The sequence below is a fragment of the Panthera pardus genome, unplaced genomic scaffold, assembly GCF_024362965.1.
Source record: "Panthera pardus isolate Hobbes unplaced genomic scaffold, ASM2436296v1 HiC_scaffold_23, whole genome shotgun sequence".
Lineage (NCBI taxonomy): Eukaryota > Metazoa > Chordata > Mammalia > Carnivora > Felidae > Panthera > Panthera pardus.
The window spans coordinates 743631-765967 of record NW_026526799.1 but is presented as its reverse complement, the minus strand read 5'-3'; the positions used below and the strand labels follow the sequence as shown (position 1 = coordinate 765967).

At 64.3% G+C, this 22337-nt stretch overlaps 1 protein-coding gene across 1 annotated transcript in view; it reads left to right on the top strand.

Annotated features, from left to right (window-relative positions):
* RASGRF1 (Ras protein specific guanine nucleotide releasing factor 1) overlaps window positions 1–22337 on the top strand; it is a 99977-nt gene that overhangs the window by 63157 nt on the left and 14483 nt on the right. The window contains 11 exon segments of the mRNA XM_053888597.1: window positions 2019–2101; window positions 7880–8128; window positions 11327–11423; window positions 11425–11701; window positions 13523–13648; window positions 14964–15134; window positions 15643–15749; window positions 16009–16121; window positions 17868–17928; window positions 20969–21072; window positions 22199–22283. Of these exon segments, the coding sequence (XP_053744572.1) occupies window positions 2019–2101; window positions 7880–8128; window positions 11327–11423; window positions 11425–11701; window positions 13523–13648; window positions 14964–15134; window positions 15643–15749; window positions 16009–16121; window positions 17868–17928; window positions 20969–21072; window positions 22199–22283 (1473 nt within the window).

Sequence of the window (22337 nt, the reverse complement as noted above, 5' to 3'; positions counted from 1 at the left end):
GACACAAGTTCCCTCCAAGTGCTGCCCTCACGTTGGCAGAGTGGGAGGAGAACCCTTGGTACCTGGATCTCATGCTACAGTGATGTTTAAAAGTCCGGGTTTTTGAGCTGCCCCCAGGCCCCAGCAGACTTACCGGATACAAGTGCATTTTAGCACATGCGGCAGGCCATTGGTAAGCATCCTAAGCCCAGGGGTGCTGGAGACCACAGAGCTCAGAGAGAGGGGAAAGGCCCCACACGGCCTCGGGTCAGCTACACAGAGCGCCTCGGCCTCCATCGGGCCTGCCCAAGCGTTAGGGCCGTGAGCACAGCAGGCAGGGAAAGCGCAGGCTTTCCAGGGAGGGGTGAGCAGAGCCAGCAAGCCACGGACTCCTGTGAGACCAGGCAGAGTCTGTCTGGAAGTCAGACAGGGGGTCTGGGACATGGGAGTCTGGAAGAGGCTGTCAGCGCCCTGGGCTCCAGGACAGGCGGTGGGTTAGTACAGCCCCTCCCCGCAGCCAGGAAGCCCTCGCCGGCCGTCTGCCTGTGGCCTGCCCTCCGCGGGGTGAGGGAGCAGCGGACGGCAAAGCGGGGGATCCGCTCTCTTTAATGCTGGGCCCCCCGCCCCCGACCGCCCGCTCCCCCAGCTCCCTGGCCTGCTGCCCGTCCGGAAATGCCGGAAGAACGAGGCAGGACAGGGTACCGTGTGGTAGATGTGTGCTCTTTCTGGGAGCGCAGTGTGCCCCAGAGAAACCCGGAAAACCAGACACTAGGAAAGAGTGCTGATCCCAGCAGGCGTCAGGGCCCCCAGCCCATCCCCAGGCCCCCTCATGCCTCTGGGGAGCTCTGTCCACAGCCAGGCGCCCCGAGTTTTGGTGTTGCTGGTAGAAGCAGTGCTGAAGACAGCCTAAGAGCAGCGGGGTGGAGACACTGGGCTGGGCAGTGCAGGGAACAGGAACCTTCCTCTGAAAGTCCCGCCCCCCCCTCCCCCCACCTCCCGGGGGTGCGATTAGTTAAGCCTCCGACTTTGGCTCAGGTCATGATCTCCTGGTTCGTGGGTTCGAGCCCTACATCCGGCTCTGTGCTGACAGCTCAGAGCCTGGAGCCTGCTTCGGATTCTGCGTCTCCCTCTCTCTCTGCCCCTCACCTGCTCACACACTGTTCTCTCTCTCAAAAATAAATAAATATTTAAAACTTTTAAAAATAAAAGTCCCCCCAAAGATCTGGGGACCCAGCCTTGACCGGACACTGGCCCCCAGCACATGGGGCAGGGCTGTCCCTGCTGTGCCAGCCTCTCCCAACTTTCTGGTGACTTTGAGCCCCCTCAACACACACATCCTCAAAACCGGGAGATTCTGAACCGAGAGGAAACCCTCCCGTGGCAAAGATGTGAAGGTTTCGGGGAGGGGGGCAGTGAGAAGGGAAAAAGTCCTCCCCGCCCCCCCTCCCCCGGAAAAAAGGTGTTTTCATTTGGGTGGGGGCTGCTTCTTCGAAACAGAATATGGATTTGAATTTTCCGGAGGCTGAAAGGTCAGTGCGTCTTCCCCTGTGCAGGCAGCCTAACCACCCCCTGCCCGAGGTGGGAGCTTGGCCACGGAACCGCCCGCAGCCTCAGAGCGTTGGCCGAGGGTGGATGGAGGACCCGGGGTGCAGGACAGCATGTGCACTCAGGGGCGTAGGGGGCCAGCCTCCGGCAGGGGGACCCCGACGACCGTGGCTCTGACCTCGCCCTTCACGCTAGACCCCAGAGGTCAGCGACAGACCCTCCAGGTCAGGCGCCTCCTCTTGCGAACAATCTGGCTGCGTAGGAGTCATTGTCCCCACTTTGAAGTCAGGGACAGGAGGCCCGGCGAGGTCAGGCAATCCCCCAAAGGTCACGGAAGGGGAGCTGACCTCCAGACGCGGCGAAGGAAGGCTGCGCCCCACCCGCCCTTGCCTGGACGACACCCTCAGGCGCGCGAGGACCCCGCGTCAGGCTGGGCACGCCGGCCGCCCTCTCGGCGGTGGCCGGGCTCTGACCCTGGGCCTCCCTGATTCCAGTGTGTGGACAACATTCGCTGCAACGGCCTCATGATGAACGCATTTGAGGAGAATTCCAAGGTCACCGTGCCGCAGATGATCAAGTAAGTGCCCGCCAGAGCCCGCTCGCGGCCCGGGCAGCAGCAGGGGCACCGGGCCGGCCGGCCACTGGGCCTCGCCGGGGTGCTGGGCCGCGTCCGTGCGGTTTGGGGCTGTCTGCCTGCTTGTTGGTTTTGACTTAACGTCTGTTTGGACGAGGGCTTTGGCTTAGTTTCTGTTTCATAAAACGTGGATTTTCGCGGCAGGCTGTTTAAACGACGGCACGGGTGAAGCTTCGTGCTGCCTTTTTTTTTCTCAAGTGGCTATTTTTCTTCTTCTAATTACGAAACGAGAACACTGCAGAAACACGGGCCGCGGGGCCGCGGTGTTTGTCTCAGCAGGTGCAGGGGCGAGGGGGCCACAGGCCACACCGTCCGACCTCCCTGGCCACCGGGCCTGCTCCTCCCCCGGCCCCTGGCCTCGCCCTCCTCCTGCCCCGTCCTGGCGGCGGCCCGCGGGTCCCTGACGCTCCGGGGGCCTCAGGCGCGAGCTTCAGCCCCGGCGTGAAGGCGCCTCTGTGCACACGGGGCCGGGGAAGCCCAGGCAGGGTCGTGTGCACAAGGTCTGCTGAGCGTCCGGGCGACCCCAGGAGGTGGCGTTCAGCTCCGTTTCGGCACAGCGGGGGCCGGCGGAGCCCGAGGAAGGTGTGAACGTGAGGGCAGCATCCCGGTCGCCAGCCCCGGCTCCAGGTGTCACGACGGACGGTGACGTCACGTTTCCGAGCTCGGGCTTCTCGCAAGCGGGAGATGGCGATGCCTCCTGGATTTGTGTTGTTGGGGGTCCGAGGAGGTGCGTGTTTATCCTTCACGTGCAGAGAGCTGGTGGTGGTCCTGCAGTGAGTGTAGACGCTTCCGACGGCCCGCGTGGGGAAGCTCAGGTGTGCCTGAGCCTGCGTCCTGAGCTGCGTTCCCCGTCAGCCCGCTCTCGGAGGGCCCAGCGCAGCAGCTTGCTGACCCAACCTGTGCTCTCTGATGCGACGAGACAAAAGGGCTGTTTTCACGAGCAAATTAAAATCACGCGGAATTAAGGCTGAACGTAGAGCGGAAGCCCACTCGTCTGCCCAGGACGCCTCTTGAGGCTGCAGAAGCGAGCGAGGTGTCGCCTGTGAAGGTGAAAATAGTGACAGAGTGAAGGGAACGTCCAAACGGAAGGGACGTGCCGAGGGCACACAGCCCCCAGGCTCCAGGAGGAGCGGCCACGGTGGGCGGTCCTGCGAGAACATGGGAGCAGCGGCGATCAGACGTGCTCTGTGCTCACCCTGCAGTGAGAGACGCGCGCAGGAAGTGATGAAACACCGCCGTGAGTCAGAGACGGAGTCCGGGTGGCGCTGGAGGGGCCAGACGTCTAGTGGCGATGTCACCTGGTGCGGTGGGCAAGACGCCCCTGAGAGGGGACATCAGAGCTGACCGTGAGGGTGGTGGCGGGGAAGGGCGCTCTGGGAGGAGGGAACAGCATGAGCGAAGGTGCAGAGGCAGGAAGGCTCGTGTGTGTTGGTGACGATAAATCACCCGTGGGGCTGAGGGGGGGGGGAGAGGGCGCGTCGTGGAGGTGGCAGCCTGCACGGGAGTGGCGGCTGCGTTCACAGCCAGTCGAATGGTGCAGCGCGTCTGTTGTAAGCCCAGTGAGACACGGGGGCACCTGGGGTCTCCGTCAGTGAAGCGTCCGACTTTGGCTCAGGTCACGATTTCGAGGCTCATGGGTTCGAGCCCCGCGTCGGGCTCTGTGCTGACGGCTCGGAGCCCGGAGCTGCCTCGGATGCTGCATCTCCCTCTCTCCCTGCTTCTCCTTTGCTCACGCTCTGTCTCTAAACGTTTACTTATAGTTTCCTAAATGAAAAAATACATGAACACGGTGAGCCACTAGTGTGGCACCTGGTTTACACGGTGTCACCGTCCCGCCCTGGCCCCAGCAGCCTTCCCTGCCGACGGGTCGGCGACAAGCCGGCCCAGGTGGCCCCACAGCGGGGTCCTGGGCCAGCAGAGCGCGAGCTGTGTCCGGCACCCTGTGTTTGCAGTCCCACACAAGCCTGAGTTTCTGGCACGGTCCCCACATCGGACCGTGAGTCAGGAGGGTCCTGACTTGGGGTCTGCGGGACAAAGAGGCAGGAAGTTCGGGCCCTCTGGTGTGTGGCTGCTGGTGGACACGGGAGAGGAGGGTCCACAGCCACGCAGAGAGCTGAGGGGTCCCACTGCTTCGGCCCCGGCTCCCGGGCACTACAGCTCGGCCCCAGCAGGTGGCCTCCAGGACGGGTGGGGTCGAGGTGAGCGCCCTCCCGGGAAGGGGGGTGATGCTCTGGGGTCTCACCAAGAAGTGTGGGGTGCGAGGTCAGGACGTGCTCACGCTGGGAGGGGCGAAGACCCCTTCTCACAGGGGCAGACATCTGGCACATGGCCTGCAAGGGAATCGCCAGAATCGGTGCGTCTTTACCGGACTCGCCCACTTTACAGATGGGGAGCTGAAGTCAGGGTGAACAGAGACCCTGTAACCAGCAGCGATGGCCAGTTTCAGAGGAGAAGAGGGAAGGGAGGGGGCTTCTAGCCTTCTCTACCCATCCAGTGGCAGAAGGAGCCCAGAAAGAAAGTGCTAGAAGCAAACAGCCGCCCGAGGGGCCCGGCAGCCCCCGTTAGGGTGCCAGGCCTGTGCTAGGCACTCCGGGACGCGTGAGGTGTCGGCCAGCCGTGCGGGAGCCCCCCGGCCCCAGGCTGAGCCCTTCCCACCTGCAGACACGGTCTCCTGTCCGCGTCTTCCCTCCTTCCGAGCCGGGTGCCTCTCTGTCCACTCGTGTGCCTGACACCCTCTCTCGCCGCTTTAGCCCTTAGCAGCGGTCTGAGCCGGGAGAGACCGGGCGCCTCGCTTGGCTGATTTTCGAGCACCCAGTCTGCTCTCTCCTTGGACTCAGCAGTCTTCTCTCTTGCTTCCAGGAAATCTTTCTCATCTTGGATTATCATGCATTTTCCTGAGTCGTGGCGAAACCCCACCCAAGATTTTATAAAGCGTCTGCCTTTCGGCAAAGTTTCCTTGGAGGGTCCCCTTCATGCGTCTTCAGGAAGGTCTCCAAACCACGTTGCCTTTCCAGGCTCTGTGGGTTTCCCATGTTTTCTTATCCTGAGAAGCAGTCTCCACTCAATAAAGGTGGTTTGCTTACCCGTGGATATTTCCAACCCCAGGGGCATTTCCAAAGAAGGCCCTTAAAGGACAGCGTCTGCACCCCTGACAGAAAGGCCCCCAGGAGTGCCCGTGACATCCGTGGCAACGCTCGATCACCTCCCGAATGAGCTGGGCACCGCACAGCATTCTGGGCCCACGAGGCACGGACTTCATTAAATATTTGCAAAAGCACTGTGAGGTGAATCTTCATATTTCCATTTTACAGATGACAAGACTGAGGCCTGGAGACTGAGTACCTGGTCTGATGCCACACAGGAAACAGGGCTGACAGGTGTCATTTGATTCCAAGCCTCGTGTCCTCCCCTGTTGTGTGACGTGTTCTGGCCGTGACAACCTTTATGAGCTGCATTCGTATTTCTTCAGATTTTTTTTTTCGCGGAAGCCCATTTCGATAAGATTCCCAGGCTTATCCTTTTAGCAACGTCACGTATGAATTTGCTCGTTTAGGTACCCTTCTGATCATATCCCACCAGAACACAGGCCACTTAGGCAGCCTGCTCCCCGTGTATAAGAGCGACCAGATAAGATACGGTCACCAGTGCGGAAGGACTTAGGGCAAACAAAACGTGAGGAAGGAAACCTAGGAGGCCCGGCGGTAAATGCACTTCCTGTGTCCTTGCTGGAGCGAGCAGTACACCTGATCCCAGGCGTCTCGCGGCCTTGACAGAAAGGAAAGTGTGGGTACAGAGATTCGCGGTGTCCAGAAGTGGAAACCACTGCTGCCCCGGGGCGGTCGTGATGGAAATGCACTGGAAGAGCGAGAGAGCGCCTTCCTGTGGCCTCGGCACCCAAGGGCGCTGCTGGCTCCCACCGCCCCGGGAGAGGCCGCTGGCCTCGGGCCCCCGCCACCCCAACCTCAGGTCCCTGCCCTCAGGCCCCCACGGCCTGGTCGGCTGCACCTGACACCTGCCCGAGGACTGAGCCGTGCTGCCTCCAGATCCAATGCGGAAGGTCCCAGAAGAAGAGTGGAATTGCTTCAACTCAGATTCCCTGCCAAGCAGAAATCACTTCAGCCAGGGGTGCAGGACTCCCGAAGGTCTGGTCCAGGACACCTGCCCAGCCCTGCGGGTCTTACTTTTAGGGAAGTACCTGAAGTCCAGCCATCTGCTGCTGGCTAGGGACTGACCTTGATACTTTAATAGGCAGCCGGGCCGGAAGTCAGGGAGGCTGTGACCTGCCCTGAGAGACAGAGCTGCTACGAAGCCCCCAGGCTGGGGTTCAGGCTTCATCCTTCGTGGCTCTCAGGAGCCAAGGGGGGAGAGAGCGGCCGTGCCTGCTGCCGGGAGAGATCACTGGTAGGAAAAGAAGCAGGATTTTCAGACAGAAAAAAATCAGACTCTTGGGGACATAATCAGTGGTTTGTTTACGTGTGTGGACTCTGGCTCACGGGGGCTCATTGGGGGCCGTATGGCCCCTGATTTTGATTTGTGAGTTCATTTTCTGGAGGGATGTATCTGTGAAGATCTCGTAGGGCCTGGTGGAGAACCACAGCCTGTGACAGCTCTGTATCCCCTGTCTGGGGTCCCCAGACCACAGCGGTGGCACTTGCTTGCGTTCCGGAGCCCCTTGGAGAGCAAGTAGTGTGTTCTCGGGGGTGCTGAGCTCCCCTCCCCCAGAGCCTGGGTTAAAACGGGGAACCACCCTTCGATAGCTTTTGGGTAGATTTTTCGAGGCCACCTTCCAGGGTCTCAGCCCTCGTGGGGGTCTCACTCCGGCTCCCTTCCCTACAGAAACCCAAGACGCCCGGTATCTACGAGCAGCCGATGCCCCAAAGGCACATAAGCCATCAACTGGTTTCCAGATTTCTCTCCAGTGTTGACCTCTGGGAATCCCCCTTCTAGCTTTTTTGCGCTTATTTGGTTTTTACTGAGATGTAATTCACGTAACACGCAAGTCAGCATTTCCGCCCTGCAGTTTAGCGGGTTTTAGTGCACTCACTAACTTGCGCGAGCTTCGGTACCGCCTCATCGCAGAATGTGCCCGTCACCCCTCAGCAAACCCCATGCGTGCTGAGGGCCGCTCCGGTCTCTGCCACCCCCACCCCTGGCGGCCAGCAACCTGTGCTCCGTGTCTGGACGTGGCCTTCTGGCACACTTCCCATAAACGAAGCCCTACGATACGCGGACTTTGTTTCTGGATTCGTGCACTCGGCCTGTCCAGACCCCGCCGCGCGGGAGCACCTGTCAGGACGCCACTCCTTCTCGCAGCCGAGGGATGCTCCGTGCGGACAGACTCCACTGGCTTGTTCCGTCACCGGCTGGCAGACCGCGTGTTGTTTCCCCTCCGGGGCGGTTTGAAGAGCGGAGCCGTGAACGCTGGTGGACAGGTTTCTGTGTGAACAGATTTCCCTTTTATCTTGTGAGCTCAGCGACACGTGCTTTGTAAGTGGCCACGGGGCGTCCAGTGCGTCTGGGAGTTTTCCTGACGTCGGGCATGTGGGATGCCGTCCGGAGGAGGCGGCATCTTGCGGGGGGTCGTCCTCCGCACAGGAGGCCCGCGGTCCTTCGGCGCCCCGTCCGTCCGCCCGCCCTCGGCCGTTGCACGTTGGGGAGACGGTGCCGGGTGGGCTCCCGAGCTCAGACCCCGTCTCCCCGCGGTCCTCCCTCGCCCCGCAGGTCGGACGCCTCCCTGTACTGCGATGACGTGGACATCCGCTTCAGCAAAACCATGAACTCCTGCAAAGTGCTGCAGATCCGCTACGCCAGCGTGGGCCGGCTGCTCGAGAGGCTGACGGACCTGCGCTTCCTGAGCATCGACTTCCTCAACACCTTCCTGCACTCCTACCGCGTCTTCACCACGGCCGTCGTGGTCCTGGACAAGCTCATCACCATCTACAGAAAGCCCATCAGCGCTATCCCCGCCAGGTGCGTAGGCCGCCCCCGGGGACGTCGGGGGGACCGCAGACGTGACCTGTTGGGTGCGCGTGGGCACCTCCCGGGGCCGGGGGGCTGTCTCTCCCTCGCCCTGGGGGGCTGACTGCTCCCCCCAGCTGTCTCTCCCCCGAACTGGGGGCTGACCGCCCCCCCCAGCTGTCTCTCCCCCGAACTGGGGGGGCTGACCGCCCCCCCAGCTGTCTCTCCCCCGAACTGGGGGCTGACCGGCCCCCCCCAGCTGTCTCTCCCCCGAACTGGGGGGGCTGACCGCCCCCCCAGCTGTCTCTCCCCCACCCTGGGGGGCTGACCGCCCCCCCAGCTGTCTCTCCCCCGAACTGGGGGGCTGACCGGCCCCCCCAGCTGTCTCTCCCCCGAACTGGGGGGGCTGACCGCCCCCCCAGCTGTCTCTCCCCCGAACGGGGGGGCTGACCGGCCCCCCAGCTGTCTCTCCCCCGAACTGGGGGGCTGACCGGCCCCCCCAGCTGTCTCTCCCCCGCCCTGGGGGGCTGACCAGTGCCCCCGCAGGCCCCAGCTGTCTCTCCCCCGCCCTGGGGGGCTGACCAGTGCCCCCGCAGGCCCCAGCTGTCTCTCCCCCGAACTGGGGGGCTGACCGGCCCCCCCCAGCTGTCTCTCCCCCAAACTGGGGGGCTGACCGGCCCCCCCCCCAGGCCCCAGCTGTCTCTCCCCCGCCCTGGGGAGACTCAAGGGCACACGTTGCTCTCTGCTCCCTGCCCACACCTCTGCACTGCCCTCCTGGAAGCACAGGGCCGCCTCTCTGGAAAAGCCGGTGTTCCCCACCTTCCCGTTTGAGAAAGAAAGGGAACGGGAAGAATAACGAGGGTCAGGGCAGTGGAAGGAGGCGGACAGGCAGAGACTCCCGGCCCGTCCCTGCCAGGACCTGCTCTGGAGGGAGGGGGCACACTTGGGCTGGCACAGCACGTGGAAGGCAGGCCACCCTCCCGCCCCCAGCTCAGCCCGCCGGTACCCAGAGAGGCTGGGAGACTCACCCCAGAGCCCCTAGAAGCGCAGGGCTGAGTGGGGGCCCGAACCCAGGGCCCTGGGCTTCTCAGGGATGCCTGTGACCATGTCTGTGTGAGTCTGTGTAGCAGGCAGGGGGCCTGCCTTTCCCTCCTCTGCCCTGTCCTGGTCTTCCCGCTGGCACCGTGAGCCCCGGGTCCCTGCCGGGGGAGGACCCTGAGGGCAGGCACAGCCTGGGTCACAGGGTCAGCCCTTGCCGGAAGAGCCGGCCTCGGAACCGCGGTCACGGGGCTTCGCTGACGGGCAGACCGGTCCTGCTGCTGGACACCCGGCCTCTTAGCTGAACGGAAACCTCCACTCCCATGTCGCCAAACGGTTACCGGTCCGGGGCAGTACTGGGCAGGGCGCGGCCGGGGGTGACCCCAGTGTGCCTGCGGCCCAGAAGGGGGTGCGTGGGGAAGGTAGTTAGCAGTCTTCACGCAACACAGGGAAACCGAGGCAGAGTGATGGGCCTGCCCTGCCGTAGACCAAGTTCAGGGACCGGACCCGGGCCCCTGAGGGACCTCACTGGTTCAGGGGGACCCGTCAGGAAATGGGAGGGACCAGCAGGTCCCTCTGAATGCCCCTCACCCCCTGGGTGACACTTGGGGCCAGAGCCTCAACTCTGGGGAGATGCTGTGTCCCACCAACTTCCCCCCACCGGGAAGGTCCACCGGGAGGCCCAGCCGGTCCCAAATGAGAGCCCAGGACGTGAGGAGGGGCTGTGAGGCCTGGAGGCCCTACCCATCCCCCCGCCACCCCACACGTCTGCCGCCAGGGCAGCCGACCTCCCAGAGAGCACCCGCGGCCCCAGTGCCCGTGCTGCCCTCACCCTCCTCACTGACCACCTGCCCCTGCCCTCAGGGCTGGGCTCGCCTCTCCACTCTGAACTTCCGGAACCCCAGCAGTCAGCTTCCAGGGGCCCCGGGAAAGCCGGACAAGCCACCCTGTCCAGGCTGGGACTCGTCCACGAGCTGAGGAGGTCGTTCCTGGGGGCCCGGAGGTCTGTCCTGTGCAGAGCACAGAGCAGATACGTTCCACGCGTGTGTCACCTGCTTCCAGCCTGGCCCTGAGGCGTAGAGGCGCGACCAGGATTGCTGGGAGACCCGCTTTCCACGTCCTGCCCCGGGTTTGCCCCAAGGCTGGCCGAACGCCCTGGTGGGGCACAGAGCACACGGGGTTTGGAGCCTCATCCTGTCTCTGAGCCTCAGCCTCTCCATCCCTAACCCCCTCAGGACCCGTGTGAGGGTGAGGTCGGAGCACGAGGGGTCACCAGGCCCTGGTGGACAGCGCCTCGCCTCAGACCCTGCTGGTGACCGGCGGGAAGGCGCGAGGGGCGCCCGTAGACCCACCGTGCCATGGAAGTGCACACCCCTGCCCAGACCGCGAGACGGGACACTTGCACACGCGCATATCTGTCCACGGCCCGTTTCGTCACACCGCCCCTTGGCCCGTGTCCATGCAAGTGCACCTGCTCAGGGGATTGGCCCGGGTGTCAGGGGTCCCGAGGGGGTCTCCCCGAAACTGGCTTCGCCTCTGGGGGCCTCAGCCAAAGGACACACACGGCCAAGGAGTGGGAAGAGGAAGGGTTTTCCTCAGAACAAGGAGCGAGAACAGCAAGGGTGTGTCCCAACGCTGTGTGCCCCCCACAAAAATACTGAGAAGTTTTAGGCAGAGGGCACACACACGTTCACGGGCTGGGGCTCTCCTGGGGCAGACTTGAGCACCGAATCGGGGCAAAGTTGTTGGGAGCCACCAGAGCTCAGGCCAGAGCTGAGTGGCGTCCCAAGGCCGCAGGGTCTGGCACCCTCGATTCCGCTCCTGGTGATCCTGGCGTGGGTGCTCCCGGGGGCTTAAATCCTGCAAACACAAGTCAGGAATGTGCGTCAGGCCCGTCCCTCCGTCGAACCAGCACCGGGAGTTGTACCAGCGACTTATCATCCCCGAGACGACACTGTCCCCTGCCGGCAGCGTCTATCTGTCCCTCCCTTCTCCTCCCTTGAAATCGTGACGTCCCAGGGTGTGTCCCGCCATTTCAGCACCTCGCAGGTGGTTCTGGGAGGAGTGTCCCCAGAAGAGAGGTGCCGGGCGCCCCGGAGGCCGGGAGACCCCAGACCTAGGAAGGCAGCCAGGCCCACTCTGACCGTCTGCTTCCGTCCCCCGCCCACCCAGGTCCCTGGAGCTCTTGTTTGCCAGCGGCCAGAACAGCAAGCTTCTGTACGGCGACCCCCCCAAGTCCCCGCGTGCCACGCGCAAGTTCTCCTCGCCTCCCCCCCCTGTCCATCGCCAAGACGTCGTCGCCCGGCCGCCGGCGGAAGCTGTCCCTGAACATCCCCATCATCACGGGTGGCAAGGCCCTGGACCTGGCCGCCCTCAGCTGCAACCCCAATGGCTACAGCAGCCTGTACTCGGCCGTGTCGCCCTTCAGCAAGGCCTCGCTGGACACCAGCAAGCTCTACGTGTCCAGCGGCTTCGCCAACAAGATTCCGGATGAAGGCGACACGGCCGCTGAGAAGCCCGAAGAGCCCTCGGCTCTCAGCAAGCAGAGTGAGTGGACGTGCGGGCTCCCCCAGGGCAGGAGGGACTTGGGGGTCCCGGCCAGATACTGGAGGCCGGCAGAGTCTGGGCAGGAGGAAGCCAGCAGACAGGCAGGCAGAGACCCCCAGGGCGTGGCTTCATCCTGCGTCTGTCTGTCTGCGGGCGGGTCCCGGATCTCAGGCTTCCGTCAGGGCCCAGTAAGGAAGGAGTCACCGGACCCGGCTCCCGTCCCCTGGGGTCCACAGCGAGCTGAGGAACAGGACCCCACGCGGAGATGTGTGCACCTGATGTGTTGTGCTGGAGAGATATTCGAGGGGCACAGGGAGTGGGCTGGGGACGCCGTCTGGAGAGTCAGAGAAGGCTTTCTGGAAGGCCCACGATGTCTAGACTTTGACCGGGAGGAGGGGGCACGGTCTAGGCAAGGGGATGCAGTGGACAGCACTAAGCGAGGAAAAGCATTGTGTGCTCAGGAACAGCCTGAGCCCAGCACAGCTGGGACGCGGGGTGTGGGGGCAGCACAGAGACCAGGGGCACAGGCTGGCAGCCCCTTCCTCTTAGAGCCCTCCGGACCATTCTGGAAGGCATCTGTTTGGGTGGCTGGTCCGGTTCAGCTCAGCGCCCCCAGCGCTGTCTTGGTGAGCACGTTTGTGCCTGTCACATTTGGAAATTTAACATAAAACAGGCATGCACGCGCACACCCCTGGGCTGGCCGGTCCCTAGGCCCCGAGGAAGGGGCCTTTGAGAAAGACGCTGAGGGGGGTCCGGATTCCTCTCCTGTGCATCAAGAAGGGGGAGGCAGGGAGCGGCCCCGGCAGGGACACAGCTGGGGAGGGAAGCTCCCGGAAGGCTCGGTCACCAAGTGACATTTACCGTGATACGTACAGTAAATGGCTGATGGGTGCGTCCGAAGGTCTGTAACCGAGGGACAGCCCGCTGGAAAGCCCCAGATGCCATCCTGTGGGGGCAGAGGACAGGGTGACCATCTGACATCAACCCTCAGTGAGTTCAGGCCTCTCGCATTTGGAAACTTAACATAAAACAGTCCTGAAAGGTGATCTCATTCCTGACCAGTGACGGAGGGGCCCCAGAACCTAAGTGTGTACTAAAGTGTGTGTGTGTGTGTGTGTGTGTGTGTGTGTGGACGTTTTCTTAGGGTCTGTAGCTGACTCGGTGTCTCCAGGGCCTCCCCTCCCCTCCAAGGTCTCGCTCACTGCCGCTGGGGAGACCGAGGACCAGAGAGGCGAGGGTACTTACCGCGATGGCTGTTCCTCAGCTGGACTTTAATACACTTCATCCCTTTTCCCCAAAGTGTGTAACCCTGGAGCGCCCTGAGTCTTGGGAGACGAACTTTGCACCAAACCGGGACGCTTTGATAGTGACCAAAGGCGTGGGACGACAGGGGCCAAGCAGGGCTTTCTGGGCAACGCAGGGCGGATGGCGTCCCCAAGATGCTTCACACGCACACACGTGTGCTCACGCACATGCACACACACGCACGCGCACAAGGCTGGGACATGGCACCTCGATGCTCGGCGTGGTCCGTGACCAGCCACGGGGCATCCCCCTGGAGCATGTTAACGGGGCGACCCTCCGGGCCCACCCTGACCTCTGGGTCAGCACCGGCACCGTCGTGAGGCCCCCGGGCGTGGGTGTCAGGCTCTGAGAAGCCCACTCGGAAGGCCACGGTGGAGACCCGCGACCCCGCTGGCGTAAGGAAAGGTCCTCGGCGGGTAAATGCAGACCTGCGCAGCTCCGCTTTGGTGCCTGGAGGCCCGAAGCTGATGGTGGACGACTGTGGGAGAAACGCGGCCTCGTCCCCCCTCTCCCCAGGCTCAGAAGTCTCCGTGAGGGAAGAGTCAGATAACGACGAGGACCAGAGTGAGGACGGGGACACGGAGGCGTCGCCGACCAAATCCCCAACGACGCCAAAGTCGGTCAAAAGCAAAAATCCCTCAGGTACAGTTGAGCATTCCGGAGCCACGGACGGCTTCCGGGGGACGAGCGGCCCAGGCGGGGAGGGGACGGCAGGTCACGCCGGGCACAGCGAGCGGGCCTCCTCTCCACGAGACACACGACCCGAGTGCCGGCCGCCGTGTCGCAGCCCCCGGGGCCACTGCAGGGCGGGGACACGGGCTGCTCCTCCCCGTCTGCACGGTCACCCTGACACGGGCGGGCAGGAGGGGCCGGCACCGGTGCGTTCGCGGGGGACCCGGGTTCGGGTGTCGGCCGAGCCGCGGACCGGGTCCTGTCGCGGTCGGGCAGCCTCGTGCAGCGAGGTCGTGCCCAGTTACCGGACGAGGGAGCAGAGTCCCCGCAGGTGTGACCGCCCCCGCCCGAGCCTCAAGGACTCACGATCCCGAGGGCCTCTCGTCCCCATGAGGCACTGCCCACGGGGCACTCCCGCCTCGCCTCCCCTCCCGCCTCCAGCCCTGCAATGGGGTGAGCCTGAGCCCCGAGCACCCCAACCGTCCGGGCCTCCCTCGAGTCTCGGAACCACCGGGTTGTGGACGCCACGGCCCCAGCAGGTTCGCCAGAGCGCACATCTCAGAAATAAGCTTTGAGTTTTCGAGATAAAGCATGTGCCCCGCAGGGCAGGAACTCCGTGCTCTATCCCGAAGACGGGGTGCCGTCCAGAGACCTGGAGGAGTTTCCAGAGTCACGGTTGCTGCTGTCGTGGCTAAAACCTGAGTGCCAAGTTTCGCTGGCACACACATAGCATCTCACCTAAAACCACAGACTTGGACGCGTTCTCTTCTCTACCCTTGACCGCTGTTTGAAGTAGGGACTAATGGCCTTATTGTCCGGAGATCACTGAGACCCAGAGAGGTTAAGCAGTTCACCGAGGCCACACAGCTGGCAGGGCAAGGACTCAGAGCACGGGGCTCGCCGCACCCCACCAGTGAGCCCGTCAGTATGAACGACTGACGTCAGACTTGGGACGGGTGACGCGTTCATCCCAAATAGCCTGTGAGGGTGAGAACGCTCACGACACAGTCCTCCAGCGGCCTGGGCCCTGCTGAGCCTAAGAGGTGACAGAGCAGCAGAGAGGAGGGCCGGGCAGCTGGCGGGGCCTTTCCCGCCCCAAGCCGGCCCTGAGGGTGGCCTGCCCTCTCCTTGGGGGATGTCAGCAGCCGCACCCCCACCAGCACCTGCTCGGGGGCCGTGAAGGCAGCCCGCCCGTCCCGAGGCTGCTCCGGCTGGGGACCCTGGTTTTCTAACCGCCGAGAGCCGGACCGGCAAAGGCTGAGGACTGGCCTTCTTCCCTCCACAGAGTTCCCCCTCTTTTCCTACAACAACGGGGTGGTCATGACCTCGTGTCGGGAACTGGACAACAGCCGCAGTGCCCTGTCCGCGGCCTCTGCCTTTGCCATAGCAACGGCGGGAGCCAACGAGGGTGCCCCAAGCAAGGACAAGTACCGCAGGATGTCCCTGGCCAGCGCAGGTGCGTGGGGGCGGCTCTGGGGCAGCAGTGGCCACCACGGCCCCGGGAGCTGTCCCCCTTTGCCTGTGCGCAGCTCGCCGCCCCGGGGCCTTGGCTGGTGCCGACCCTCCTGGCTCCCGGCTCGGAGGGCCCTGGCTCCGCCCATCTGGCCCCGCCCCCTGGGAGACTTGGACCCAGTAAAGCCAATGCCCGTGGGAACCCGCCCCCCACCCTCACGGCACTGGTCCCGTGGCAGAGGTGGAGCCCGGCCGGGAGATCAGAGCTTCCGGCAGCCCGGGCAGAGGTGGGCGTGTGCCCTGTATCCACTGAGACTGCGTGGGCTCCAGTCTCACTGGCCACAAACCCGGGCGGGTTGTTCGGTGTCTTCCTGCCCCTGCCCCCACGCCGTCCACCCACCAGCCACAGAGCGGCCTGGCTTAGCCACACGTGGCTGTTGAACCCAGACGAGAGCCAAGGTGTGCGTCTCGTCCTCACGTCCCCTCTGACCCTCCGTCACGCCTGCCACCAGGGTTTCCCCCCGACCAGCGGAACGGAGACAAGGAGTTTGTGATCCGCAGAGCGGCCACCAACCGGGTCCTGAACGTGCTCCGCCACTGGGTCTCCAAACACTCTCAGGTGGGGGAGGGGGGCCCCGGCACTGGCCTCTGCGAGCAGCGGGGAGGGCAGCAGGGACACCAGGGGACGGGGACCTGGGTCGCCCCACCTCTGTCTGCAGCAGGGATACCAAGTCGGTCTGCACCCCAGGGTCCCGGCCCCGGGGTGCAGCCTCCAGGGAAAAGGGAGACGGGGCAGAAACACAGCTCGGGCTGGTCAGGGGCCACGGCAGGGCAGCGCTAGAGCAGTGGCCAGCGCCGTGGCCCGTCTCCCCCCACAGGACTTTGAGACCAACAATGAGCTCAGAGGCAAGGTGATCAGCTTCCTGGAGGAGGTCATGCACGACCCCGAGCTCCTGACCCAGGAGAGGAAGGCCGCGGCCAACATCATCAGGTAGGGCGGTCGCGGCCCCGGCCGAGCACCGCCTGCACGCGGCCGGCGGGGGGTGGGGGGCTGGGCGGGGCCCTTCCCGGGCGCGGTGGCCTCCGTCCGGTGTGCAGGGGAGCATCCTTGGGCTGCCAGGGGGGGAGGCACCCGGCTTCTGCATCCAGGCCACCCGGGGTCCGTGTGTCCTTGCCCCCCTCTCCCGCCAGGCCCGGGATCCCCTTGTGGCAGGAGCCAGGCTGCTCTGCATCCACACCTGCCAAGTCCTGTCTGGTCTGAGCTCCCTTTTACGGCAGCCCCTGGGGGCACAGGGCTGTGAAGTCTTAGTCAAGGTCAAACAGAATTTTGCCCTCACGCCCCCCCCCCCCCCCCCCAACCGCCGGCCTCTCCTGCTGGGCAGTCGGGAGTCAGGCAGCCTGTCTGAGCCGGCGAAGCCGGTGACTCGCTGTGGCCTCGGACGGACCCCTCCCTCGGCCTCCTTTCCTTCCTGTAAAATGGGTGAGCAGCACGCACTCCGGGGGCTGTGGTGAGGCAGGGGTGAGGTCACGCTATCACTTCTGCAGGTCACCGGTGGGTGTCATGCTGCTCGTCTAGCTGACCTGGTCCACCCCCAGCCCTGCCCGGGGGCCAGGGCTCAGGGCTCAGGGTCAGGTTCCTCCTCCCCACTTCCTGCCTTGTCTGCCTGAGGCCTCGGTCTCTGATCCCCACTTGCAGCCACTTGCCTGAGGCCGGAGTCTCCTGCCCTCCTCCTCCCACACCATCCACCTTGCTTGCCTGGGGCCGTGCCGTCGCTTCCCGGGGTTTGAAGTCCCACAGCGTCTTTCAGGCTTCTCTCACCCTCAGCAGCCCCTGCACCCGCATCCGCACCTACACCACACCTGCACCCGTGTCACCCACACCCGCGCAGTCGGCCCCCAGGCTCTTGGTCTCTCTTCTGCGTGGGAGTGCGCTGGGCCCCTGAGCCCGCCGACCAGAGCCCCCTCCGCCTCGGGTGCGGCGAGATGACCGGCCCTGCTGGGAATGGCACGTGCACAGGCCACACGTTCTCTGTGCGATGGCCTCCCGGGCTAGAAGTTTACGTAAAATGCCTTCTGTGGGGCGGACATCCAGTCGGTCCGAGTCTGTCTGCCCACGGCCCGCGGGTCCCTGGCGTCATCCTCTGCCCCCGGCGGTCACAATGCCGTCACGGTGGGAACAAAGCACTTAGGCCTGACTCGATCCACCCTGGCTCCCCACCAGGGCCCGATGCCCACTCCGCCATCCCCGGCCGCCTCTGTCCCTCCGTCCGAAGGGCTCCGCAGCTCTCCTGCCCGCTCTGTCCTCGGGGCCCGGAGCTCCTTCCCCACGTTCATCCTGTCATTCCACGGCTCTCCGCGAGAGCCTGGCTGCAGGCCCGCCCTGGGCCGGGGCCGGGGCCAGAGCTGTGGGGTGGACACATCAGATACCACCCCACCCTCGGGCTCCTGGCCGGGGGTGGCCCGCAGCCTTCCCAACACCAGGACACCGGGGGCTGAGAGCACAGGGGCCTGGGGCTGACGGAGCCCGGGAGGGTCAGACAACGGAGTCCAGGAGGACAGGCCATCGGGGAGGTTGTGGCATGGTGGGCTCACGGCACAGGAACCACAGAGCAGAGGTGGGGGGAGGGGTAAAGTGGGGGGTCTACGGGGCGCTCACCCCGTGGCGATGGGGTGGGGCGCCCTAAAGGTGAGGGGGGTAGGGGCCGCACGGGGCTCACCGTGCTGTCTCGCCCCCTAGGACTCTGACCCAGGACGACCCGGGTGACAACCAGGTCACGCTGGAGGAGATCACACAGATGGTGAGCCGGGCCCCCTGATGGCGCCCAGTCCCGTCCTGTGCCGGCTCCCCAGGGCGGGCGTCCCAGAGCACACAGGCAGATGACTCGGGGCAGCAGAGACCAGTTCTCAGAGTGCTGGGGGCCAGGAGCCCACAAGGAAGGTGGCGGCTGGGGCCCGGGGGACGGTCCTTCCCGCCTCTTCCAGCTCCTGGTGGCCCCACAGTCCTCGGCTTGTGGCCGTGGGCCTCTGATGCCTGCCTCCTCCCTGTCTTTCCTCCACACGTCTGTCCCTGTGTCCACACTGCTCCCTCTTACAGATGCCAGTGCTGTTGGATCAGTCCCCCACCCCGTGTCCTCATCTCACCCGGGCACATCTACGAAGACCTTGTGTCCAAATGAGGTCGCGTCCCAGATGCCAGGGGTTAGCAGCACCTCTGTTTCGGAGGGAGGAAATACGGCCCGTGACACTCCCGCCCCTCCTCTCTTCACCTCTGCCCCCGCCCCAGCCCCTCAGCTCCTTCTCTGCTCACCTGTCCCTGGAGGGGGCAGGTCAGAGGTCAGGCAGTGGTCGGTGCGTGCTAGACTGAGACGCGAGGTGCTCTTCCCTACGGCAGCGAGTTCGCATCCTCACCGCGTTCACGACGAGGCGGCTGAGGGTGGGGGAGGTGACGGGCCTCACCCGAGGTCACGGTGTCAGCTCAGAGGGAACTACAAAGTGGGCGCTGGTTCACACACCTCACCGCCTCATCCCTGAGAGGCAGGTGCAACTCGCCCTGCCCGGAAACGGGGGAGCCCAGGGGAGCTCGGTGCTGCCCACAAGGAGTAGGGGGCTGACGGTGTCCCACGCCGTGGAGGGGAATGATGGTCTCGCGTGCTCCCAGGGCCTGGCCGGGCCCACTGCCTTCTCCGGGTCAGGGATGTGCCCCGTGTGCCCCCCAGCATGCCACCGTGAGCCACCCCAGAGTCCTGGGCCCCTGCCACCACGGTGGCCAAGGAAGCTCAAGGCAGACTGGTTTTCACCGCCCCCTCAGGTAGAGGCAGCACCCCCCCCCCCCATGCTGCCTCACCTCTCAAACCGGCTGACTGACCTCCTGTGCTTTCTGCACTCAGTGTGGGGACTCAGGACTCGGGGCTCTGGGCCCACTGCTACCCCCCCCTCCTGACTCCAGGCCCTGGGCATGGCTGAGGCCACCCACGGGGGAGCACCTGCCTACATGGGGCCCACGTCCCGCCCCCCGAGCGCACTCCAGCTGGTGCCCCCGGGCAGGGAAGTTGTTCATGTACAGTCACCAGATTGACCCTTGGGGCCAGGATGCTGGGTGAACCCTGGGAGACACTGGCTCCTCCCTGGCGCCTCTCTGCAGGGGCTAGACCGCACTCGTCCTGTTTCCCACCGGACCAGAATGTTTGCCTTCAGGAGCGGGAGAGCCCTTGTTCCCGGCGAGCAGCCTGCAGCTCTTGGGAACAGAGCACCGCTGAGCCGCCCTCAGCCCCGCCCTGACTTGTTCCCAGTGCCCTGAGAGCCTGTGGGGGCGCAGTCTGTGTGGACGAGGCCCCCATGGCCTCACCAGAGAGCCCAAGGACTTTTGCAGTGAAACTTTGACAGGCCCCGTGACAGGTGGAGGAAGGTGGAGGTCTGAGCTCTGGTTCAGGGTCCCCTTCTTTCCTAGGTGACCAAGAGGGAACAGGGTGCACTTGCTGAGCAAATCTTCTGGCCAAGTCTCTCTGCCCCTGGGCCGACCCCCACAGGCCTCTCCCCGGCGGAGGCCAGCCACTGGCCCTCAGCCCTGATGGGTCAGCTATCCTGGGCCTTCGGAAGTGGGCTGGGCTGCCCACCTGCCTGCCGGGGGCTCCCCCACATGAGGGTCCTTCCCCCAAAACACCGCACCCTGGGTGGCATCTGCGGCTGCTGTCCCCGAGTCCCCACCGCCTTCCTGAGGACTTGTCATCCCTGATGGCTTCATGTCCCCACACTCCCGCACACAGGCTTCTGGCCTGGGGTGACTGTGCCAGGGGGACGCGTGGCTGCCCCAGCACGCACACGTGCACACGCACACACACGTGCACACGCAGACGAGAGAGTGAGTTCCTCTGCCTCCCTGCATTCTGTCTCTGCCTGGTCCTGGGTCTCTGGTCCTTCTGTCCCAGTGTCTGGCAAGGACCTGGCAGTGTGACCCTCAGTGAGGCTGCTCAGGGAGTGGGAAAGAGGGAGGGAGGGAGACTGTCTCGCAGGGATGGCTTCCCCCCTTGAAACGGGATGGACCCCATGCCCTTGTGATGAGTGCAGCTCTGGGGGGCTCAGCCCAGCCCCGGGGGCCCCTGGGGAGAGTAGCTGGCCCCTTCGTCCCACGCGGCCTAGTTGGAGGTCGGGGTGATCCTCGCTGCTGGTTCTTCTGCCGGTGGACACAGGCCCCTCCCAAGGCCAGCAGACTCCCTCCCCTCCCTTCCACTGCCACCGCGCCCCCGGAGCCAGCAGACCTTCCATGAGGCCTCCCCGTGTCCACCTCTTATCAAATCCCTGCCACGGGGACCTTGGACCCCTCGCAAGTGTTTCCCGTGGCCAAGGGGCCCAGGTGGTGGCACCTGTAAGGGTAGTGTCCGTGGAAGCCCCCAGAGACACGAGAAGCCCAAGACAAAGGCCAGACAGCCACCTTCTGGGCCCAGGACAGGAACACTGCCCCAGGAGACTGTCACACCTGTGAGCCCACACCTGCTGATGAGTTTTAAAAGGAAAGGTTACAGAAGCGGGTATGGGTCCAGACAGAATCTGAAGGAGGAGACGGGTCGCTGGGAGGTCACAGGCCCCAGGCCCAGCCAGTGACCCAGTCGTGATCCTCGGGAGCCTCTTGTCTCATTCATGCTCTGGGGCAAGGTGGACCCGTTGCAGGGGAAGCGGTGACTCAGGAGCACGGGTGCACACTCGGGGCACCGCGAGGTCCCGGCTCCCTTTGCCCTTTCCTCCTCTCCCTCCCTGCACCCGCCAGCCACCCGCTCACCAGGGGTCACAGCGGGGAAGTGGCCAGAAATCGGGAAGGGCCTGACTCAGGACTTGCTCCCTCAGGCAGAAGGCGTGAAGGCAGAGCCCTTTGAAAACCACTCAGCCCTGGAGATCGCCGAGCAGCTGACCTTGCTGGACCACCTCGTCTTCAAGAAGATCCCTTACGAGTGAGTGGGTGCGGGTGCGGGCCCTCCCTCCTCCTCCCCGGGAGTCGGCTTTGGCTGTGCCCCGGGAACACGCGCAGGAGGCTCCCAGAGCCGCGTGAATTCTCCGCAGGAGGAACAGAAATGTGTAAATGCGTGTGTCAGCAGGCACGAGGGAGGGTCCTCTTTGCCGGCCCCAAGGGCCCACCTTACTGTGAGCTGCGCGCACACACACGTGCGTGCTTCTCCAAAAGCATCTCCGACTCCGCATTCCTACTCTGCAGGTCTGGGAAAGGAGTGTGTGTGTGCTCCCCCCCTGGGAGCAGAGCGTGGGGACAGCCCCGTGGTCTGGTGCGCCTACCCTGGTTTTCAGTTTTCACGTTTATGTCTGAACTGGGGGCAAACCTCCTTGTCAGTCACTGTTGCCGTGAGTTCCTGCCAAGGGCCCGAGAAGAGCTTCCCGAGATTGGCGTCTCTGGGTCTGAGGCTTCTGGTCCCTGCTTTCCAGAAAGGCGGCCCCGCCTGAAACTCCCCAAGGCCCTCGCTCGCGAGCGTGGCGGGTGGGAACCCGCCTCTTACCCCGGATGCGAAGCAGGTGTCACTCCCGAAAGGCTCCCTGTGGGAGGAGAAGCAGATTCCTGAAACACAGCTCACTCCCCTCCTGCCCACGGCGCCCTGCCCGGGTCCCCCACGGTCACAGCCAAGCCCAGAGCTTCCCTGGGAGGCTCCGGCCGTGTGGGGGGGCCCGTGAGGTCGCCGTCCCGGAACACACAGCTGGCTTGGCCTGCAGGCCCCTCTGTCCTTCCACTCGGCCCGTGTTGCGCCTCTGTCCCTGTCCTGCAGACAGCTTCTGCACAGGCACGCGGAGATACGAGTTCTCCGTCACAAGCAGGGCGCAGAGCGGACTCAGCCGTGACCGCGCGCTCGCTCCCACTTCTCTCCTCGTGTCGGCCTCACGACAGCCCCGTGAACAAAATAGTCACTGATCCCGTTTCACAGATGAGGGGACTGAGGCCGCGAGCCCAGGGTCCTGTCCTCTCCGGGGCTGTACAGAAAGTTACTCCCTGAGAAATTAGAGCCTCCAAAGGCAGAGAAGGCAACACCATCATCCGTGCAAACCTCACCCGCCCGGTGTCCTTCCTTCCCTCAGGGAGTTCTTTGGACAAGGCTGGATGAAGCTAGAGAAGAATGAGCGGACCCCATATATCATGAAAACCACGAAGCATTTCAACGACGTGAGTACGGTGGAGGGGGTGGGGGGGAGGCGGTGCCCTTCTGTCCCGGGTTTT